At 42.6% G+C, this 17,241-nt stretch overlaps 2 protein-coding genes across 2 annotated transcripts; one reads left to right on the plus strand and one right to left on the minus strand.

The window, feature by feature from the left end:
- Positions 1-3,350: 3,350 nt before the first annotated feature.
- Positions 3,351-9,688, minus strand: ttl (tubulin tyrosine ligase). Its single transcript, XM_080868674.1, has 7 exons — positions 8,924-9,688; positions 8,645-8,723; positions 8,315-8,547; positions 8,017-8,152; positions 7,639-7,908; positions 6,081-6,224; positions 3,351-5,945 (listed from the first exon to the last, which is right to left on the minus strand). Exons 1-7 carry the CDS (start codon positions 9,090-9,092, stop codon positions 5,744-5,746), a joined length of 1,233 nt encoding a protein of 410 aa, XP_080724800.1. The 5' UTR covers positions 9,093-9,688; the 3' UTR covers positions 3,351-5,743.
- Positions 9,689-10,394: 706 nt separating this feature from the next.
- Positions 10,395-13,910, plus strand: fignl1 (fidgetin-like 1). The gene is made up of 2 exons (XM_080868386.1): positions 10,395-10,553; positions 11,128-13,910. The coding sequence occupies exon 2, from the start codon at positions 11,145-11,147 to the stop codon at positions 13,056-13,058; it is 1,914 nt and encodes a 637-aa protein (XP_080724512.1). The 5' UTR covers positions 10,395-10,553; positions 11,128-11,144; the 3' UTR covers positions 13,059-13,910.
- The last annotated feature ends 3,331 nt before the right edge of the window (positions 13,911-17,241 follow it).

Genomic DNA, 17,241 nt, shown 5'->3' on the forward strand with positions numbered 1-17,241 from the left:
GTTGTTATGATTCATACATTTGGGAAACCAAACAACCTCTGGCGAAGCGGATGGCAAAACACAGAAGAGCTACCTCTTCAGGCCAGGACTCTGCAGTCTATTTACACCTACAGGCCAGTGGACACTCTTTCAATGATGAGGATGTACACATCCTGGACAGGGAGGAACGCTGGTTTGAGTGCGGAGTCAAGGAGGCCATTTACGTGAAAAGGGAAAGACCATCTCTGAATCGAGGAGGGGTCTAAGGGTACATCTTTCGCCATCTTACAATGCTGTGATTGCAGCCATTCCCCAACTCTCTGTGAATGGTACTCATGGCCATTGATCAGTGGTCTTTGATCAGTGGGTTTTGGTCATTGGTCATGAGAATTTGCATAATTATGATGAAGGAACTGATCTCTCAGCCCATTGTTCCTTCAGTGGGCTGGTTTCAGTCATTATGCAAATGTACTGTTTATAAGATTGGGGAAACCTGCAGTCAGCTGAGACTGAAGAAGTCACTTGGATGAGTGACGAAACATTTCTCCCACAAAACTCTACGTCCAGATGAACAGAATCAACTTTTGGGGGTTCTTTAATGACTGAGCCTTTGCCTCTGGTTTGATGACCAAAGTCTTCACTTTAAAACAGGTGGATTATATTAAAATCTATGATTATTCACTCCAAATTATTCTTAGACACTATAATAGGTCATCTGACAAATTCAGCTGCTTTTCAATGTAACACTGTGATGTTTATTATACTGAAGATTCACGATTCAGGATTCAAGATTCTTTATTCGTCACATGCATAGTTATACAAGTACAACACGCAGTGAAATGTATCCTGACACGCTCTTGAACTGCAAAAGGGGAGAGAAGAACATTATATACATAAAGTGAATATATACATGGGGGAACTTTATGAGCATTAAGCATTAAGTACACACGTGACGTCATCTGGAACCAGTTTAGAAAGCCGTTAACAACATTATCTTTCAGCAATAATGACCTGACATTAGTGACAGTAAAAACGCCACAGGTTAACACGTTTAACACTAAATAAAGTGTTTTGTTGTGGAGTTTGTGTTCCCCCTCACAACGTCATTCAGTTACTGAAGAATAAACCTGTAATTATGGAAAGTTTTTTTTTTTTTTATTGGAAACTGCTGAAAAGCAGCTTATGAGTCACATACAGTGCTTCGTGGTCAAAGCTGTCTCTAGTGTTACTGCTGGTTCGGTAAGCAATACCATTTTTTTAATAACGGTAAAAGATCACACACATAAATATGTGATGTTTTAATATTGCTTTTAATAGGGGAATCAATCAGTCATCTGGGAGCCTGTGGCAGAGTGCACATTTGGGGGTTTTTGTGTAATTTTGTTGAGATGACTGTGCAGGAAGAAGACCCAGATGAAACAGGTAGAGATTCAAAACACACGCAATGATGTCATTGTGATTCTGATGTTACTCTTTTCCTTTTACATACACAATCCATACAAGTAATCCTCTCCACACCTCGCTCTGACGACATTACTTATGTGACAAGTCTTTTTTGTATATCTGATACAGGCAGTGACTTCATTGCCTTCCCATGTAATAAACTTTGATATACGTACAAGATTTAAAAAAAAAAAGAGGGAAAATTCCTTCAGAGAGATCTCAAGTTACAACTTGAGAACATGTGGCAATGCGATGGCCTGCTTGCCTGACTGGCCTGTAAGTTACCTTTCTGTACTGCAGAAACGAAAGAAAAGGCCATCACAACATCTGGAAACTCCCTGGTTTGGTGTCCTTCTTCCTCCTTCAGTTGAAACGTGAATAATAGGCTGACCCATCTGTGAGTCCGAAGCCCACCTATGCATTAAGAACACACCATAAAATGAGTGATTGCAGCTCTGTTTCTAGGTGTCTTCTCCATGCCCGTCTTTGCTGGCTGATGTCTCAGTCATGGGACAATCCAGTCTGTCCCACTCTTTCTGTTTGTTACAAAGCCCCAGCTCTAAACTGGACAAGGACATTGACTTGTTTTTTAAGAGCAGTTAAAGTGCTAGTTTGTGTGAAATTTGGATAATTAAGTGAACTGTTAGCATTTTTCACATTCAACATCCTTGGAAGGAAGCTCGTGGGATGGTGAATGCAGGATCTCAGAAATGTTCACATAAAAGGAATTAATGTGGGCTCCAATTTCACCTCAGCTGGATGTCCAGGAGAAGGTTTGGACCAAGGTTTGTGGTCAGTGTAAATACTGAGGCTGTGATTTCTGTGACTACAGATGTGCAACAGACTACAGGATGTTTCAGTGGTTTTATGTTAAATCATAAAAATACGTATATATCAACACATACAAGTAAAGGTGTGCAGAGCTCCTCCTTTTTCTCTGATCATGGAGTTGTCTTCAGACCTCAGTCCTAGAGAGAATTTGTGGAGGGAGCTGAAGCTTTGAGTTGCGAAGCAGCAGCCAAGAAACCAAAATGATTCTGAGTTTCTCTGAAGAAGAGTGGCCCAAAATCCCTCCTGATGTGGCCAAACCTGGTGACCAACTACAAGAAATGTCTTACTGCTTGGCGCTGTTGGTAGTTGCCAACAAAGATTTCGCCACCAAGTCATGTTCTGTGACATGCAGACCAATTTATAACATTCATGTCATCTCTTTCCTTGGAAGTTTGGTTGATATTCTGTCTCTCTCCATCAAAATGAAACTAGTCTAAAAGATTGCTCACTTCCAAAGAAGTAAGCAATCTTGCAAATTCAATCAGGGGATCAAATAATTATTTCCCTCGTGTTTTTTCACATCGTGGATAGTGATTTTTTAGTAAAAGCAACCCCACATAAGTTTGTGTTTGTATGTATGTATTGTATGTTTATATAGCATCTAAGATCACATGACCCTACATATATCTCAGTGGGTTAGAACAAAACAACGGACAGATGATGCAGCTGTGCCACACATCAGTTCTTTCACTGCTATCTTGGCTAAGATTATTAGATAAAATTTTAATAATTTGTTTCATTTCCTGGTTAACTAGTTTAAAAGGAATTTCTTCACGCAAAGCTAGTTGAATGTCCCTGTTTAAGATCATGTGGGTACACCTCCTGGGGGCAAATGAGGTCAACTTATGTCAGAGAGAAGCCAAATTTCAGAAGAAAACCATGAGTAATAAAAGAAGGAAGAAATATAAGATAACTATGTGCGGGTGTGTGGTTCATCTGCATGATAACCTACTCATGTGGACTTTTCCCATGATAAAAGAAGTCACACCTAACAAATGGATTAGACACATTTTCTCTTTTTAACTAATCTGCGAGGCGTTCAAAGACAAATCAAAAAAACATTAGTTAATAACCAGTCTCACAGCAGAGAGGCAAAATTTAGAAACAAAAACTGAACTTTTATTAGTGTCGTATTATTTCACCATCCACCTACCAAAGGTCTGGGTCATTTCTGAACGTTCTGTAGCTCGTCTGCGAGCTGCGTTCACAGACCACTCTGCTTCCCTCATCTTCTTCAGTGTTGCTCAGAAGCCTGAAATGCACATCAGAAATGCAGCCCAACACGTGGATGTGCAGAAATGTTTGCATGACAGAAGCAGTAACATGTTTTATTCTAATAATATTGTCTCTGATAAAGACAAACGTTCATGCAGATTTCCAATAAATCATAACCCAACAACAACAACAACAAAAAACAAGAAAACAAAAAAAACAGCACACATTCCTCTGATCATGATGCTTGCTTTCGAGTCAGGTCTGTGACAATCTGTTCACTACAAAAGGTGTAACACTGAAAATGCAGCAGGATAATCTTTGGTAAAGATGAGAAAGTAGAGATATAAAACACACAAGGAAAACATGAGAAAATGAGTCACATGTACAAAAACACTCTAAGTAAGAGGAAATGACATCAATGAGGTTTTCTAATGAAAGAGGCAAATTTACCCCGGTACAAAAAAAAAATAAAGGTGCATTTAAACGCCTTTTAAAAAAACAACTACAAAAAAAACAATATACAGTTCCCTCTAAGGAACCCTTCCCTTTGATGGAAATGTCCCTACAGATTTAAAAACAATACTAAGATTTTGTTTTCTCTTCGTATTAACTTCAGTCTCTTACACATCCTTCATTCTCGAGTCTTCTTGTAAACACAGAGTAAAAAAAAAAAGAAAGAATGAAATGTTTTGATGATTCACCTTAATTATTGGGACACAAAACCTCACATATTTCAACAAAAGGGTGTTTTTGTTTCTTTTCCTTTTTTTAAGGGAATCAAACGAGCCCCTAGAAACACATGAATGTGCAACTGTCAACTATTTCAATCTAATAAAAGACAACAACTGAACAATCTGACAATCATTTCTAACGAGCAGTAACACAAAACAGATTTGACACAAGTCGTCTTGGACGGGAACACCTCTAAAATCTTGTCTACTCACAAAGATTTCGTTCGAATGAAAAGGTCAAATATTTAAAGACCCCACAAAGCGAAACAAGTCCAAGTTATTATGAAATTAACCACTGTATTGGGACTTCCTTAACACCGCTGACTTTTCTTTGGTAATGACGATGTGGTAATGCTCACCACAGTGTGTTTTTCAACACACCGGGAAACAAGCATTTTATCAGCTTTGCTATCTTTTCCAAGTGTCCTTTAATGGGGTCGTTAAACATGTTTAAGAAGCAGTAAGACACTCTGTACAAGCTACTCTACGCTCACTTCACCAGCTCAGTAACAAAGACCTACTTTACACTTTACAATAACAGTCTATCAGAGAGAAAACACAGAGTTCTTTACAGCAAACAGAGCTGTGGGTTAGGGCTTGTATGCTACATGCTTTCACACAAACATGCTCTCTTCAGATCACATAAAACAAATTGATTACAGAATAACTGACGAGGATTTTTCCCTTTTCGCCACTGAGAGGTCCCTGTAGCAGACTCGCTCCCGGGTTTACAGCCGAAGCACAGTCTCCCTGCTCACTTATGCCACCCAGCTGCCCTGATGTAGTGTCCACATGGTCAAGTCAGGAGGAATGTTCAGTTTCAAGGCCATCCTTTAGCTCAATCAGACAAGTAGTGTTAGCGTAACACACCAGAGCCTTCATCCTTCAGTCTCTAGAGCTTCTTGATCATGTCTAATATTTTTCAAACAAACTTGTTTGTAAGTCAGTTATAAAAAGTGATTAAAAACAAAAACAGAAAAACAAGAAGTGTCTGATGATTAAACAGCACTCAAACCTCCATAAGCTCACTAAAATGTCAAATGCCTTGTTTTATGCTATTTTCTTGTGGACTTAACATGACTTCAGTGAGCAACAGTGCAAAAGCTTAAAGAACGAGTACAGGTTACTGTAACAGAGCAAGCTAACTGGCAGGTTTTTTTTTAAGGGAGAGTGGTTGGAAATGTAAGGCACTACAGTCTCAGTTGGAGCGTCTCTGCGACTTTCACCACTTCGACCAATCTGCTTGGGGATGCCCGTCATCGTTCAGAAACTCTGAGAACATTTACTGACCAGTTCATTGCCATCCTCGCATTCAAAATATGCATAATCAGGAGCGCACGGATCTTTCCTGCAGTTCAGAGAAGTCCCTAAAGAGAAAGTCTCCCTTGGGCCAACGTGTGCAAAAGTACGAAGGAGCGGCTCGGCAGCTTGCTCGCATGTGCAGCATCTCAGGGTGCAGAGAGGCGGCACGTGCGACCAATGAGGATGGGGGAGATGGAAGAAGCTTCTAGCACAGAAGAAAAAGGGAGGGGGCATATTTGTGCTTACAGGCGAGTGAAAGGACCCACGTGGAGAGGTGCTCTCAGTTTGGGAGAGGAACAGGAGTTGGTGGTGAACAGGGAGGAGGAAGATGGGGAGGACGAGTAAGGAGAAGAGGACGCAGATGAGGAGTCGCCGCTATTTAGGGTGAAGACACTGGAAATGGCCACGTCCACAATGCCTTGACATAACTCTGGATATAGTTTCCTGCATTAGGAAAGGATAAATAATAACAATAATAAAAATAATAATAAACATTTCAAATTTTAAACAGATGTGAAATTTGTTATATTTTAGATGGAAAAACATTGCTAAAGGACACGTAACATGGAAGGTACTGACTGTGCACAGGCTGGAGCGCCGTTGATTTCAATGAGCCACACTTTGAAGTTCTCGTCCACCATGAAATCAAATCCAAAAAGCTGGAAGCTCTGGTAGGACAGGTGCTTGGTGCTGATTGCGGACTCGATGCATGTCAGACAGCTCCTGTGAAACCAGACATCCAAAATCTTCACCGATCATCCTTTTATAACAAAGTCTCTTTGAGTGATGAGAGCAACCAGCATTTGCCAAACATCAGTCACGTTTTCACAACAGTAATGGTTGTATACTGCTGTTATTAACACCAGTATATGAGGTTTAATCGCACACCGACAGTTTTTAGGAGTTGTGATTGGGCGCTATATGGCCTTTCAATAATACAAAGAAAACCCGACCAATCAGATGACCCCCTATGAGCAAGCACGTGGCAAAAGTGGGAAGGAAAAACTCCCTTTTAACAGGAAGAAACCTCCAGCAGAACCAGGCTCGGGGAGGGGCGGCCATCTGCTGCAACCGGTTGGGGGCGAGTGGATGAAGAAAGAACAAAGACATGCTTTGGAAGAGATTCACAAATTAATAATCACCAATAATTATATGCAAAGTGGTGTAAAACCACTCATATATCTGTTAAAAAACAGTTACAAAAAGAGGTTCTGCTAAAAACCACAATCTTCCTTTTCCTGTACAAAACCACAGCATAGGTTTAAAGCTGTGTTTTTATTCACACAGGACGCAAGAAGGGTAACTACAAACAAGCAAGGAGTAGATAAGCGAGAGTGAAAACATGAACCCCTATTATAATGTTGGGAGGATCAGGTCCAGGAATTGTTCAAAGTTCCTATTTTGCATGTTGTAGCACAACAAGCGAAAGTCCACATCAGACATGTTCTCAGCTAGGAATACTCTGTGCAGTTTGGACAAGAGAGCTCTCAGACTGGAGCACTAAAGAGGTAGGACACATGATACCCACCCTCTCTATGAATTCTCTGGACAATTACTCTCACATGGACTCAATCATCATATTACCGAGCTGATAGAGTGTGCTTTAACTTAAATTGCAGCTTGGTCAGGTGATGTTTTGGAAGTTTTATGTGTTAAAGAGGTAAAAACCAGCAGGATTCAGGAGGAAAACGGGAATATGTATGTATGGTCGGAAGGGTAAGATGGCGCTGGCACGGCTGGCAGCCTTAACCCAATTTCCCTCGGGCACCCTCCCCGGGCCTGGCTCCAGGGCGGGGCCCCGGTAACCCTATCCCGGGCAGTGTAAACTGTTCCCTCGATGTTTTCTTCATAAGGGTCTTCTGAATCGCTCTTTGTCTGGTCCCTCACCCAGGACCAATTTGCCATGGGAGACCCTACCAGGGGGCAAAAGCCCCCAGACAACATAGCCCCTGGGATCCCTGGGACACACAAACCCCTTCACCACGATAAGGTAGCGATTCACGGAGAGGCATTATGTCTGATTTCTAATTTTAAAAAAAATAATAATATTTTGCCTTTTAGTGTGGCATAAAAAAAGCTAAGCTCAGCTTTTTATCTAAGAACTAATAATAAAAACAATAGCAAAATAGTTGCCTACTTTATGGTCTGCTTTATCTGAGGTAATATGGTGGTCTCCAGCGTGACGTTGTGAGTGTTCAGCAGGTACAGCCTGAACTCGTCGAAGAACATTTCGTTCCCCTCCTCGTATCGGCCGTAGTTCTGGGAGTGCTCTTTCTGGATGCAGTGGTTAGTCAGGTGGCTGGTCATGTCCTGCAGGTCTGAGCTGTTGTAGGGCTCCGAGGAGGTCCGCAGCACGCCCTCGCGGTATAAGTAGATGTTATACTGATGGTCCACTAGCACCCAGCTCCTAGCAATAGCATAAACATAAAGCTAAGCTGTTAAGTTGGGACATAGCAGTGCTTTCTCTGTGGCTTTAAGTTTGGCAAAAAAAAGAAAAAGAAAAAAAAAAACCTGCCTGATGTCAAATTTCCGATGTCCCGGCTCAAGAAGCAGAGGCTTCTCCAAGTACTTCTGAATAACATGAACCTGTCCCTGATTGTCAATATAGTCCAGCAACTCATTAGCATCGTGGGATATCAAAATACCAGCACCTGTAGTAATAGAAAACAAGAAGAAACACACACACACATTTACAGATATATATATATATATATATATATATATATATATATATATATATATATATATATATATATGAAGCTTCCAACTAGTGTCTTGTTTTTAACCAATTAAATACTAAATATAGATATCACCTTTAGCTCCAGCAGAGGACTTGGCTATCCACACTGTACCCTCTGCTCTTTCTTTCTTAGTGTTATAGGAGGCCAAGAAAACTTCCCGCTCATCTGTCTTCGGATTGCTCTTCAGATGGCTGATGCCATTCATAGCAGGAGCAACAGGTGTGTTGAGGTTAGTGGGATAGATGATGTAGGACTCTGGAAACCAGTTACTGGAGTCAGACAGCTCTGGGCTGGTCTTTATTAGCCTAGTGTTTAAGAAAGGGGTCAGAAGGAAAGTGGTCATGTAATAAACTGCAGTGTCAGTAACATGAATGATGGCAGGAATGACAGATTTGCACACACTTGACCAAGGATGCCTTTCTGCAAAGCTTGTCTGCCCCCCTGTAGTAATTCACCAGCTGCATCAGTCCGGGTTCATGGCCTGTAAGGTCACAGTGAAGATGCTTTACCGTCTGTTCATAAATCCGCATGCACAGTGCACAGAAACTCTCAATAAGAGAGACAATCTTTCCACAGGATGCAGCCCTGCACAGTCACAGCTGCTTTCTCATCCAGAAAGGGTGGACACCAAAAATAGCCCGAAAACAATTCTTAAGAAACAAGAAAGAAAGTCTGACTTACCTAAACGCCCAAAGGGTAATCTGTTCCGCTCACCCAGCATCAAGTTGAATCTGGGATTGTCTCTTTTCAGCCTCTTCCATTGCCCGGTTGAGAGGAGGATTTTGGAAACTTCAGCATAAACAGTACTGTTGTCGTCACGGGAAACAAAGGTGTACATAGGGGCGTTCATAATGCCGCTGCGATAGGGGGTCAGAGGTTTAATCAAAACGGTTTAGTGTGTGAGTAACTTAGCTGTCTGGCTAGTTGTGCGGCTGCCGGGTTGGCACTGCAGCAGACAGAACGGTTGGGGTTATCTCCTCTGTCCGTGCCATGATGATGAGTCAGTCATATCCCCTCCACACTTCCCAGTTAACTCAAACTGGTGCTCGGAAGATTAATTTCAGCACTCCGTGGCTAATATGTATTATATATAAAACACCATGCCACGTAAAGCAATTTCACATAAGTCGGCACAGGGTTATTTCAGAAGCCCCACACAAGGGAGTGACTGACTGCTGATACCGGCTACTGGGGCTGGTCCCGTCTGGATAAATTTACATCCCGTCTCCGGATTAGCTAACGTTATAGCTAACGGTCTGCGACAATTGCTAACAGTTATCTACGAGACACTTCCGGTATTTGTCCTCAAATGCAAAGGAAAAAGTCACAAGGAGCGGAAACATTAACTAAGTGGATAGTTTGCTGCACAATATCACAAACACGGGCTATTCTCCCACCGCCGGCGTGCGCTTTATTCTCTGAAAATCAGCAGCAAACCCTGTCATCCACCGTCGACAGCATAAACACCACCGCGCAACCGTTGTGGTTAGTGTAGTTTATTAACAGAGTGATGTCCAGGATAATATCTGTTTAAATGTTTATTTTATATTTTTAAAGCAATTTAACACAAAATGAATTCGATATGTATAAAAAAAATCTACTTCACTTAAACTCGATTTTGATTTAATTCAAAGTCTGGATGAAGTTCAATGACAAGAGAACTACATTTCCCAGAATGAAAGACTCTAAAGCGGCAATGCCATATGCGTATTGTAGCCAGGAGATGGCGTCGTAGACCTCACTAAAATTAGCAGACCTGTGTACTGTTGGCAACATAGTCCGCAGAAAAAAGTCTTGAAACTGAAGAAAAATCGCTCCACGTTTTATATTAAGTTCCTCTTAATTCTTAAAATAACTAACATCAATCACGAAACTTTTCGTGAAATTTGATAACGAGGTGTATTAGCTTTTGTAGCCTGGACTGGGCGGAACTGGAGGATAAATGGAGCACTCCCTACTTGTGACAACTTATGGGTCTCGTTCCAACATGTAAAAAACTTAGTTGCTTCATTTCGTTTACTTTAATGTCCCAGTCTCGTCATCATTATTCGATGTTTTATGTATTCAAAAACTAAGATCGTTGCTTCTTTGCGCTGGTTCCCTGTATTAGGTGAAAAGTTATGCGACGGCCACAGTTGTAGATTTTTTGAGAGCGAATTGGAACGAGACAGGAAGTCCTAGTTTCGGGAGGGAGAACAAACTAGAGGCGGGAATTACCGCTACTGTAAACATCGAGTTAAAGTGCATTACAAAAGTTGTTACGAGTGTATTCATATATTTTTTATAATTTTTTGACAAGATATCAGTAATAGTAAGTGACGTCCATTATGAATACTGTTGTTTGTTGTGGCGCATTTTCAGATAACAGTTCAGACAAGTTGGGTGCATCGAGACTGATAACCTGTTTTTACTGCAGCTCTCCGTGGTTCAGCTACATATACAGAGATTCAGATTACTTTTAGCCTTGTCACTGACTATTCATCGTTGGAGATAATGCTCAGGGAGGCAGTTGTATGTTGCTTTATGTGGGGATGAAGGAGTTTTATTTAAGTCTGAGAAAACGAAATGTTGTATTTAGAGTTTATCTCAGCTGGGACATGTGGAGTATTAAAGACATGGGCGAAGGATGAAGGCTGTTCAGTTTCAATGCTAATGAGTGTGGCCTACCATTTTTAAAGCTGGATTCAAATCACGTGTTTATTTGTTTTTTAATTCCTTTCATTTATATCAAAATCACTATAACTCAGTGTTACTGCATACATGGTTATTTATGTAACGTAATTAAGTGGCAGCTTTTTCTCTGTATGGGTTTTGGGGAGATTTGTGCCTTGGCATTTACTGGGGTCATGTATTTTTAATAACTCTTGTCCCTTCGTCTTCACCAGGCTGGAGCAGGCCAGGCATGAGTGGCGCACACCTGGACGAATGGCAGAAGAGGTCCTTTGACATTTCATCTGGCAGCTGTACACCTGAACAGACGGCCGATGCCTACCGGGCCCACATCCTCTCCATTCAGTATGCATGGGCAAGCTCCCAGCTCTCTCAGGCCAGCATGGCCAGCCTGCTCAGGACCTACTCGGAGCGCTACGCTGCAGTGTTGGACTCGGACGACCCGCGCACAGGGCTCAACAACTATGCAGAAAGCGCGCTCCATCTGGCCCGCAGTCAGAAGAACTACAGCGACAAATGGGAGTCATCCCTCACTGCAGAGAGCGTGCTGGAGTTGCCCAGTGTTCAGAAAACAATTCAGGCAAAGACAGGAGGTGAGAGCTTTGTGGTGGCACCAGCTGACATTAACATAACTGTGGGGCAAGAGGGTAAAGGTAGCTCTCTCACTCCTCCCTTTAAAACTGTGCAACCACCGCAGCTTAAATCAGAGGTTAAAATCGCAGCCAGTATCCCTGCTAATGTTTCTGTGGAAAGGCCCAGCAGTCACGAAGGGATTTCAGTCAATCCACCCTCATTCTCCCGACCTCCAGCTCAGCCACAGTCTGTGTTTAGTTGCCCTTCTCCAGCTCTCCCACATGTAAACCCTGGCCCCGCAGGGGTCACGCAGCACTATCAGTCCTCCTTCTTTCCCACCTCCAACACATCGAAGCGGGAAAATTTTTACAACACAGACGGAGGTGATGTTGGCAGGGAGCAAAATGGCAGTCAGGTGTCATCAGACCCACGGGCTGTTACCACCTTCAAAACAGCTCGTGAGCAGTTTGTTGTTGACCAGCAGCGAAAGCACTCCCATCAGCCTCAGAGAGGTCAGGCCCCTGGGATGGCGGCAACTGTGAAGAAATCTCTGGGCGCCAACAGGCCTCGAGGTGCATTTTCAAAATTTGTGTCTCCCATTCCACGACAGGAAGAGGAGGGAAGTGTGGCGAGCCGTAATTCCAATCAGGAACCTCAAATCCTGGACGAGCGTCTGAAAAACTTTGAGCCAAAGATAATCGAGCTGATCATGAGTGAGATCATGGACCACGGGCCTCCGGTGGGCTGGGACGACATAGCAGGTCTGGAGTTCGCCAAGACTACCATAAAGGAAATTGTGGTTTGGCCCATGCTGCGACCTGACATCTTTACTGGCCTCCGTGGCCCACCCAAAGGCATCCTGCTGTTTGGACCGCCAGGAACTGGAAAAACTCTGATAGGTAAATGTATTGCCTGTCAATCAGGTGCCACTTTCTTTAGCATCAGCGCCTCATCACTCACATCCAAGTGGGTGGGTGAAGGAGAGAAAATGGTGCGAGCTCTGTTTGCCATTGCCCGCTGCCACCAGCCTGCTGTTATTTTCATCGATGAAATCGACTCCCTGCTGTCCCAGCGGACGGACGGTGAGCACGACTCCTCGCGCAGGATAAAAACAGAGTTTCTGGTCCAGCTAGATGGAGCGGCCACTGCAGCAGAGGACCGAATCCTGGTGGTGGGTGCCACCAACCGGCCCCAGGAGATCGACGAGGCAGCACGACGACGCCTGGCAAAGCGGTTATACATCCCCCTGCCCGAAGCGACTGCCCGACGCCAGATAGTGACAAACCTCATGGCTCAGGAGAAAAACCAGCTGGGAGAAAGCGAGGTGGAGAGGGTGGTGACAGCCACGGAGGGCTTCTCCGGAGCCGATATGACTCAGCTGTGTCGAGAGGCAGCACTGGGGCCCATACGCAGCATCCAGCTCAGTGACATCGCCACCATCACCGCGGATCAGGTGCGACCCATCATCTACAGTGACTTCCACGACGCCCTGAAGACTGTACGTCCCAGTGTGTCATCAAAGGACTTGGAGCTGTATGAAGAGTGGAATAAAACCTTTGGATGTGGGCGTTAAACTTTTCTTTGTCTCCGTTCAGGTTCTGGGTGTTGAAAGAAATGGAAAATGTAAAGACGTTAAATGCTTTCTTTGTTCTGCACAAACCCGACAAAGTGGGAGGACCCAGGACTAAAAACAAAGAATGACAGTCTGAAAACTATAAGACGGGTCTCTTTAATGCAGTCTTTCTGTTTTTTCCCCATATATTGCCAAATATCCCTATGATGGGAAGTTGGCCTTATCTGTGTGATGAAGAGCTGAATTCAGTTGTATTTGTTTGCCTACGAAAAACAGGGCTTCCATAAATGACAAGGAAAACAGAATTAAAGAAGAGAAAAGGACCTTTTTATTGGCTACCAGTTAAATAGTTATTTTAACCCTCTGTATCAGCTTAGTTCAGTCATATTGGATTGCACAGGTGAACAGGTGCCTCTTTTATGGGTGTAAGTGTTAGTCTCTGTGCTAGTGGTCTGTTGTTTTGAGGTTTTTCAACACTACTTGTAAAGGTCAGGGTGTCGTAACATGAAGAAAAAATGAAGAAAACCTTACCTCGTTCCCACTCTGTACTGAGAGAATTTGCCATCTGCGTTCAGCTTTTTGGTCATTTTCAGGTGTTTGTGCCGGTCAGGCTGATTTTGTTCTGTTGCTTTGTGATCCAGTGTTAGGTAGTGTGTATTATACACAAACCATTTTCCAGTTGAAGCCCTGTTTTCCATTTAAATTCTAGTATTTCACATCAAGGATACACATTCACAGTCGAATTATGACTTAATGCTTGTCATCTGTTTGGTCTTTTTCAGTTAACTGCATCGAAATTGTTTTTGTCCCTAATAAATGTATATATCACACACACACATCTCCACAAGTTTTTGTCTCAGAGTGTGACAGTAAGCAATAAGTTTATCTCTAGGCTGCAGTGACATATCCGATCCCATGCGATCCACAGAGGGCAGTGTGATCACGTTTGAGCACCACAACCACGGTTTGCCTGAAGTCTCACTGTCCTGAAATGTTCCTGAGGCTGGATGTATTAATCATATCCGCGGAAGTTGGGCAACACGGAGAGTATCCTGGGTCTTGTGTTTAAAAAGAGAAAAAAAAGAAAAACTTTGCCTGTCTTCCTGTTAGTGATTAAGACAGCAGTGTTACTGCAATACATCCCTTTTGCAGGGCCTCTGTGTTAGTTCTGATCCATGGAGTTTGTGCCCGGTCAAAGTGTTTGCAACTGCTTTCTCAGTGAAGACATCCCTCACGCAAGCGGTGTGAGGATTTTTAACATTATGTTTTTCAAGTTGAATGCCTCACTGGTCACACATGCACTACCACTGAAGGGGGCCATTAGAGATTGTGCACACATGAAACAAAATCTCATGTAAATTTCATCAAGAAATCTTTGAGAATCTGGAAGACCATGAAAACGGGGCTTTCATTTATTTTTCATCTTTTTTGTCAGGTCCCTGATAAATATTTCACACTTGTTGTTGGCCACTGTATAGAAACTTTGTTGAATTAGCCAGCAGTGAAAGTAGTCACACACGCACCCTTCCCCCCCAACGGGTGGGCTTCTCCGATCGCGGGGACTCCTCACAGCTGGACCAGGACAGATGCGCAGAATTCCTCTGGTGCTGACGGGATCTATAGAGCCCATTGAGTATGGACTGAAAACTGTGCCATATGGTGTAAGCTTGTAGCTCAATTTGACTGTGGCTGTGAAGCAAGTGGTCACATCTGGGGCAGTGTGGTCACAAACAAACACATCACACAGTACATTTACAGAGAAGAAAATAAGGTAATTTTACTGAATCATTTTATCCTTAATACAGATTCAAGCTGAGGTAGAAATAAGTATAAGCACTTGGATTGCTTTTTTCCCTGTGTTCACGTATATGCAGTTGTGGAAGAACTACACAAGCTGTGCTCAAGTAGAAGTTTAAATGTAATAAGTTATAGGAATAAAATTCCAGTATTTAAAATCAAATCTCATGTCATTTGTAATATAGAAACATTACAGGTAAATTTATTACTATATTTATTTAGAGTTCTTGTGAAAGCATACAATGGTTTTAGTCAACATTTCTTTCTGCAATGTATCCATATTGTGCAGTTACCGTCTGCATTGTTTGATGCAGGGTCCGGTAATTCCATACTGCCTTCAGATTGGCTAATAGGAAAGAGTACATCATGCTGTTGTATGTCACAAATATTTTATTTAAAGAAAAACATTCTGTGCCACCAACCATGAAATTAGACTGTGTTTGCTGGCTATTACTGAAAAAGGGGGGTTCTTTACTCTGTTTTACCACAGTGCAGTCTCCAGAGTGGAAAAATCGAGTCCCGCAAAAACTGCAGTTCCACTAATGGCCACTTGAGGCTGGCTCCAAAAGCATCAGTTCACAAAGACTCCCGTGTTATAATGTCCAACTTTACAATGTTAAATAACATATTTACAGCCTGCTAATAAAGCAGTCTGGCCTCTATGGGTAGTTTTACTGCTCGTAACAGTGAGCTGGGTGAACTTTTAAAAAAATAATTAATTCACCTGGATTGTCTGACTTCGGTTGAGGTCATATTCATTGACAGGTGTATTGATGCAAGCAGCCAGAGATGATCTGGGTCTGCTGGGCCTTTTACAGTATTTTAATAGGTTATCTGAGTAATACTATGGCGTGCTGTGTGAGACAGACTATCTAACAAGTTTGTGCTGAGTGAAACGGTAGAATTTTAGTAGTCTGTTAGTTAGCACTAATTAGCTATATATGAATCTGTCTGTTTAATTATGATGATTTCTCTAACCACACTTTTTTTGCTTATTGTCCAGCTTGCAGCACTGTTTACATTGTAACAATTCAATATAAAATTCTCAGTCTGAAAGGTAGATACATGTGAGAGTAAAAGAACATAATATGTTTTATAATATGAGTTAATTTCTGCTGCTGAGTATTCTCTTTCTGCAGAACATGCAAACATGCACTTAATGTCCCCGTTGCTCATTTAGTGAGACATATCTTTACATGATCAAACTGCATTCCTAAGTAGTGAAATCCATGTGACGAAATGCCAAGACAGGCAATCAAATGTAATCTGCACATGTTGAGAAACACCGGTAAACACAGCGCTCCCATTTGCGAAGTTTGCAGTAAATGTTCTATTATGGTCTTCCACTAATGAACCGCAGCCCGGCAAAAGTGTGAAAAATAGTAATTTCAAACTTCTTGTTGGAACATGTTAAAGCCACCACTCTGGTTTAGTCTGCTTCTTGAAGGAGTATTTCTGTCCAGGGCTGAAAGGGGAAGTGAGATCTGGGATTCTGGCAGGGCCAGAGTTGGTTGGCCAGATTATCCCTCTCATGCAAATGCCCTCCCTCCCCTGTTGGGTCCTAGTCAAGCGTAGGGGGGCTCAGCGCTGGCCACAGCTGCTTCCCGTTTCAGCTAAATCACACAGCAGCCATCTGGACAAGGCTGTCTCAGTGCGCGGCGCTGCTGAGCTCCTCTGCCGGCCCGAATGAGCATCTCCAGACAGACCTGGCCCTCAGAGCCCTGGCCCCTGCCTTCTGCTCCGGTGGCTGATCCTCCCTGTCCCAGCTCTCTGCCGCTCAGAGGACCATCCAGACTCTTCAGGTCTTGGACGCACGGCACACGTCGACATGCTTTTGTATGTGTGTGTGTGGAGTATGTACCTTCCAATATTTCAGTCTCATATTGTCCCTTTGGTGATTTATTATCTAATGTGGCAAAATTAAATTTTAATTGAGTTAGTATTTGCCTTTTTCCCCTGAAAAACAAGTCTACAGTGTGGTTGTGTTTGTTTACTCTTCACTCCCTCTTAATTTTCTCACCGTCTGCTTTTTTTGTGTTTGTTTCTTTGCACAAATGCCAGTCATTCACTGTTTGCTACCCTTTTCTTTGACAGCTAGAGCTGGCAGCATGAATGACATGTAAACGTAATTATTTCACAGACTTTGAGGAGCGTGTGAAGAGAGCGAAATGTGGGAACGAATCTGAGGGAAACTTTCCGTTAACTCCCGAGTTAATTTTGCCGAGCCCGACCCCAATTTGTAGATTTTCACATTTCCTTTGGCACACGGATATCCAGGAGGTCTGCTTTCTCCTTACTTCTACAGCCATCTTTAAAAACAGAAAAAAAAAACAGAAACACTCTTCCCACACTATTTGCATATATAAAATATCCTTTATTGATATTT

This window comes from Rhamphochromis sp. 'chilingali', assembly GCF_963969265.1.
Source record: "Rhamphochromis sp. 'chilingali' genome assembly, chromosome: 20".
In the NCBI taxonomy this organism is placed as follows: Eukaryota; Metazoa; Chordata; class Actinopteri; order Cichliformes; family Cichlidae; genus Rhamphochromis; species Rhamphochromis sp. 'chilingali'.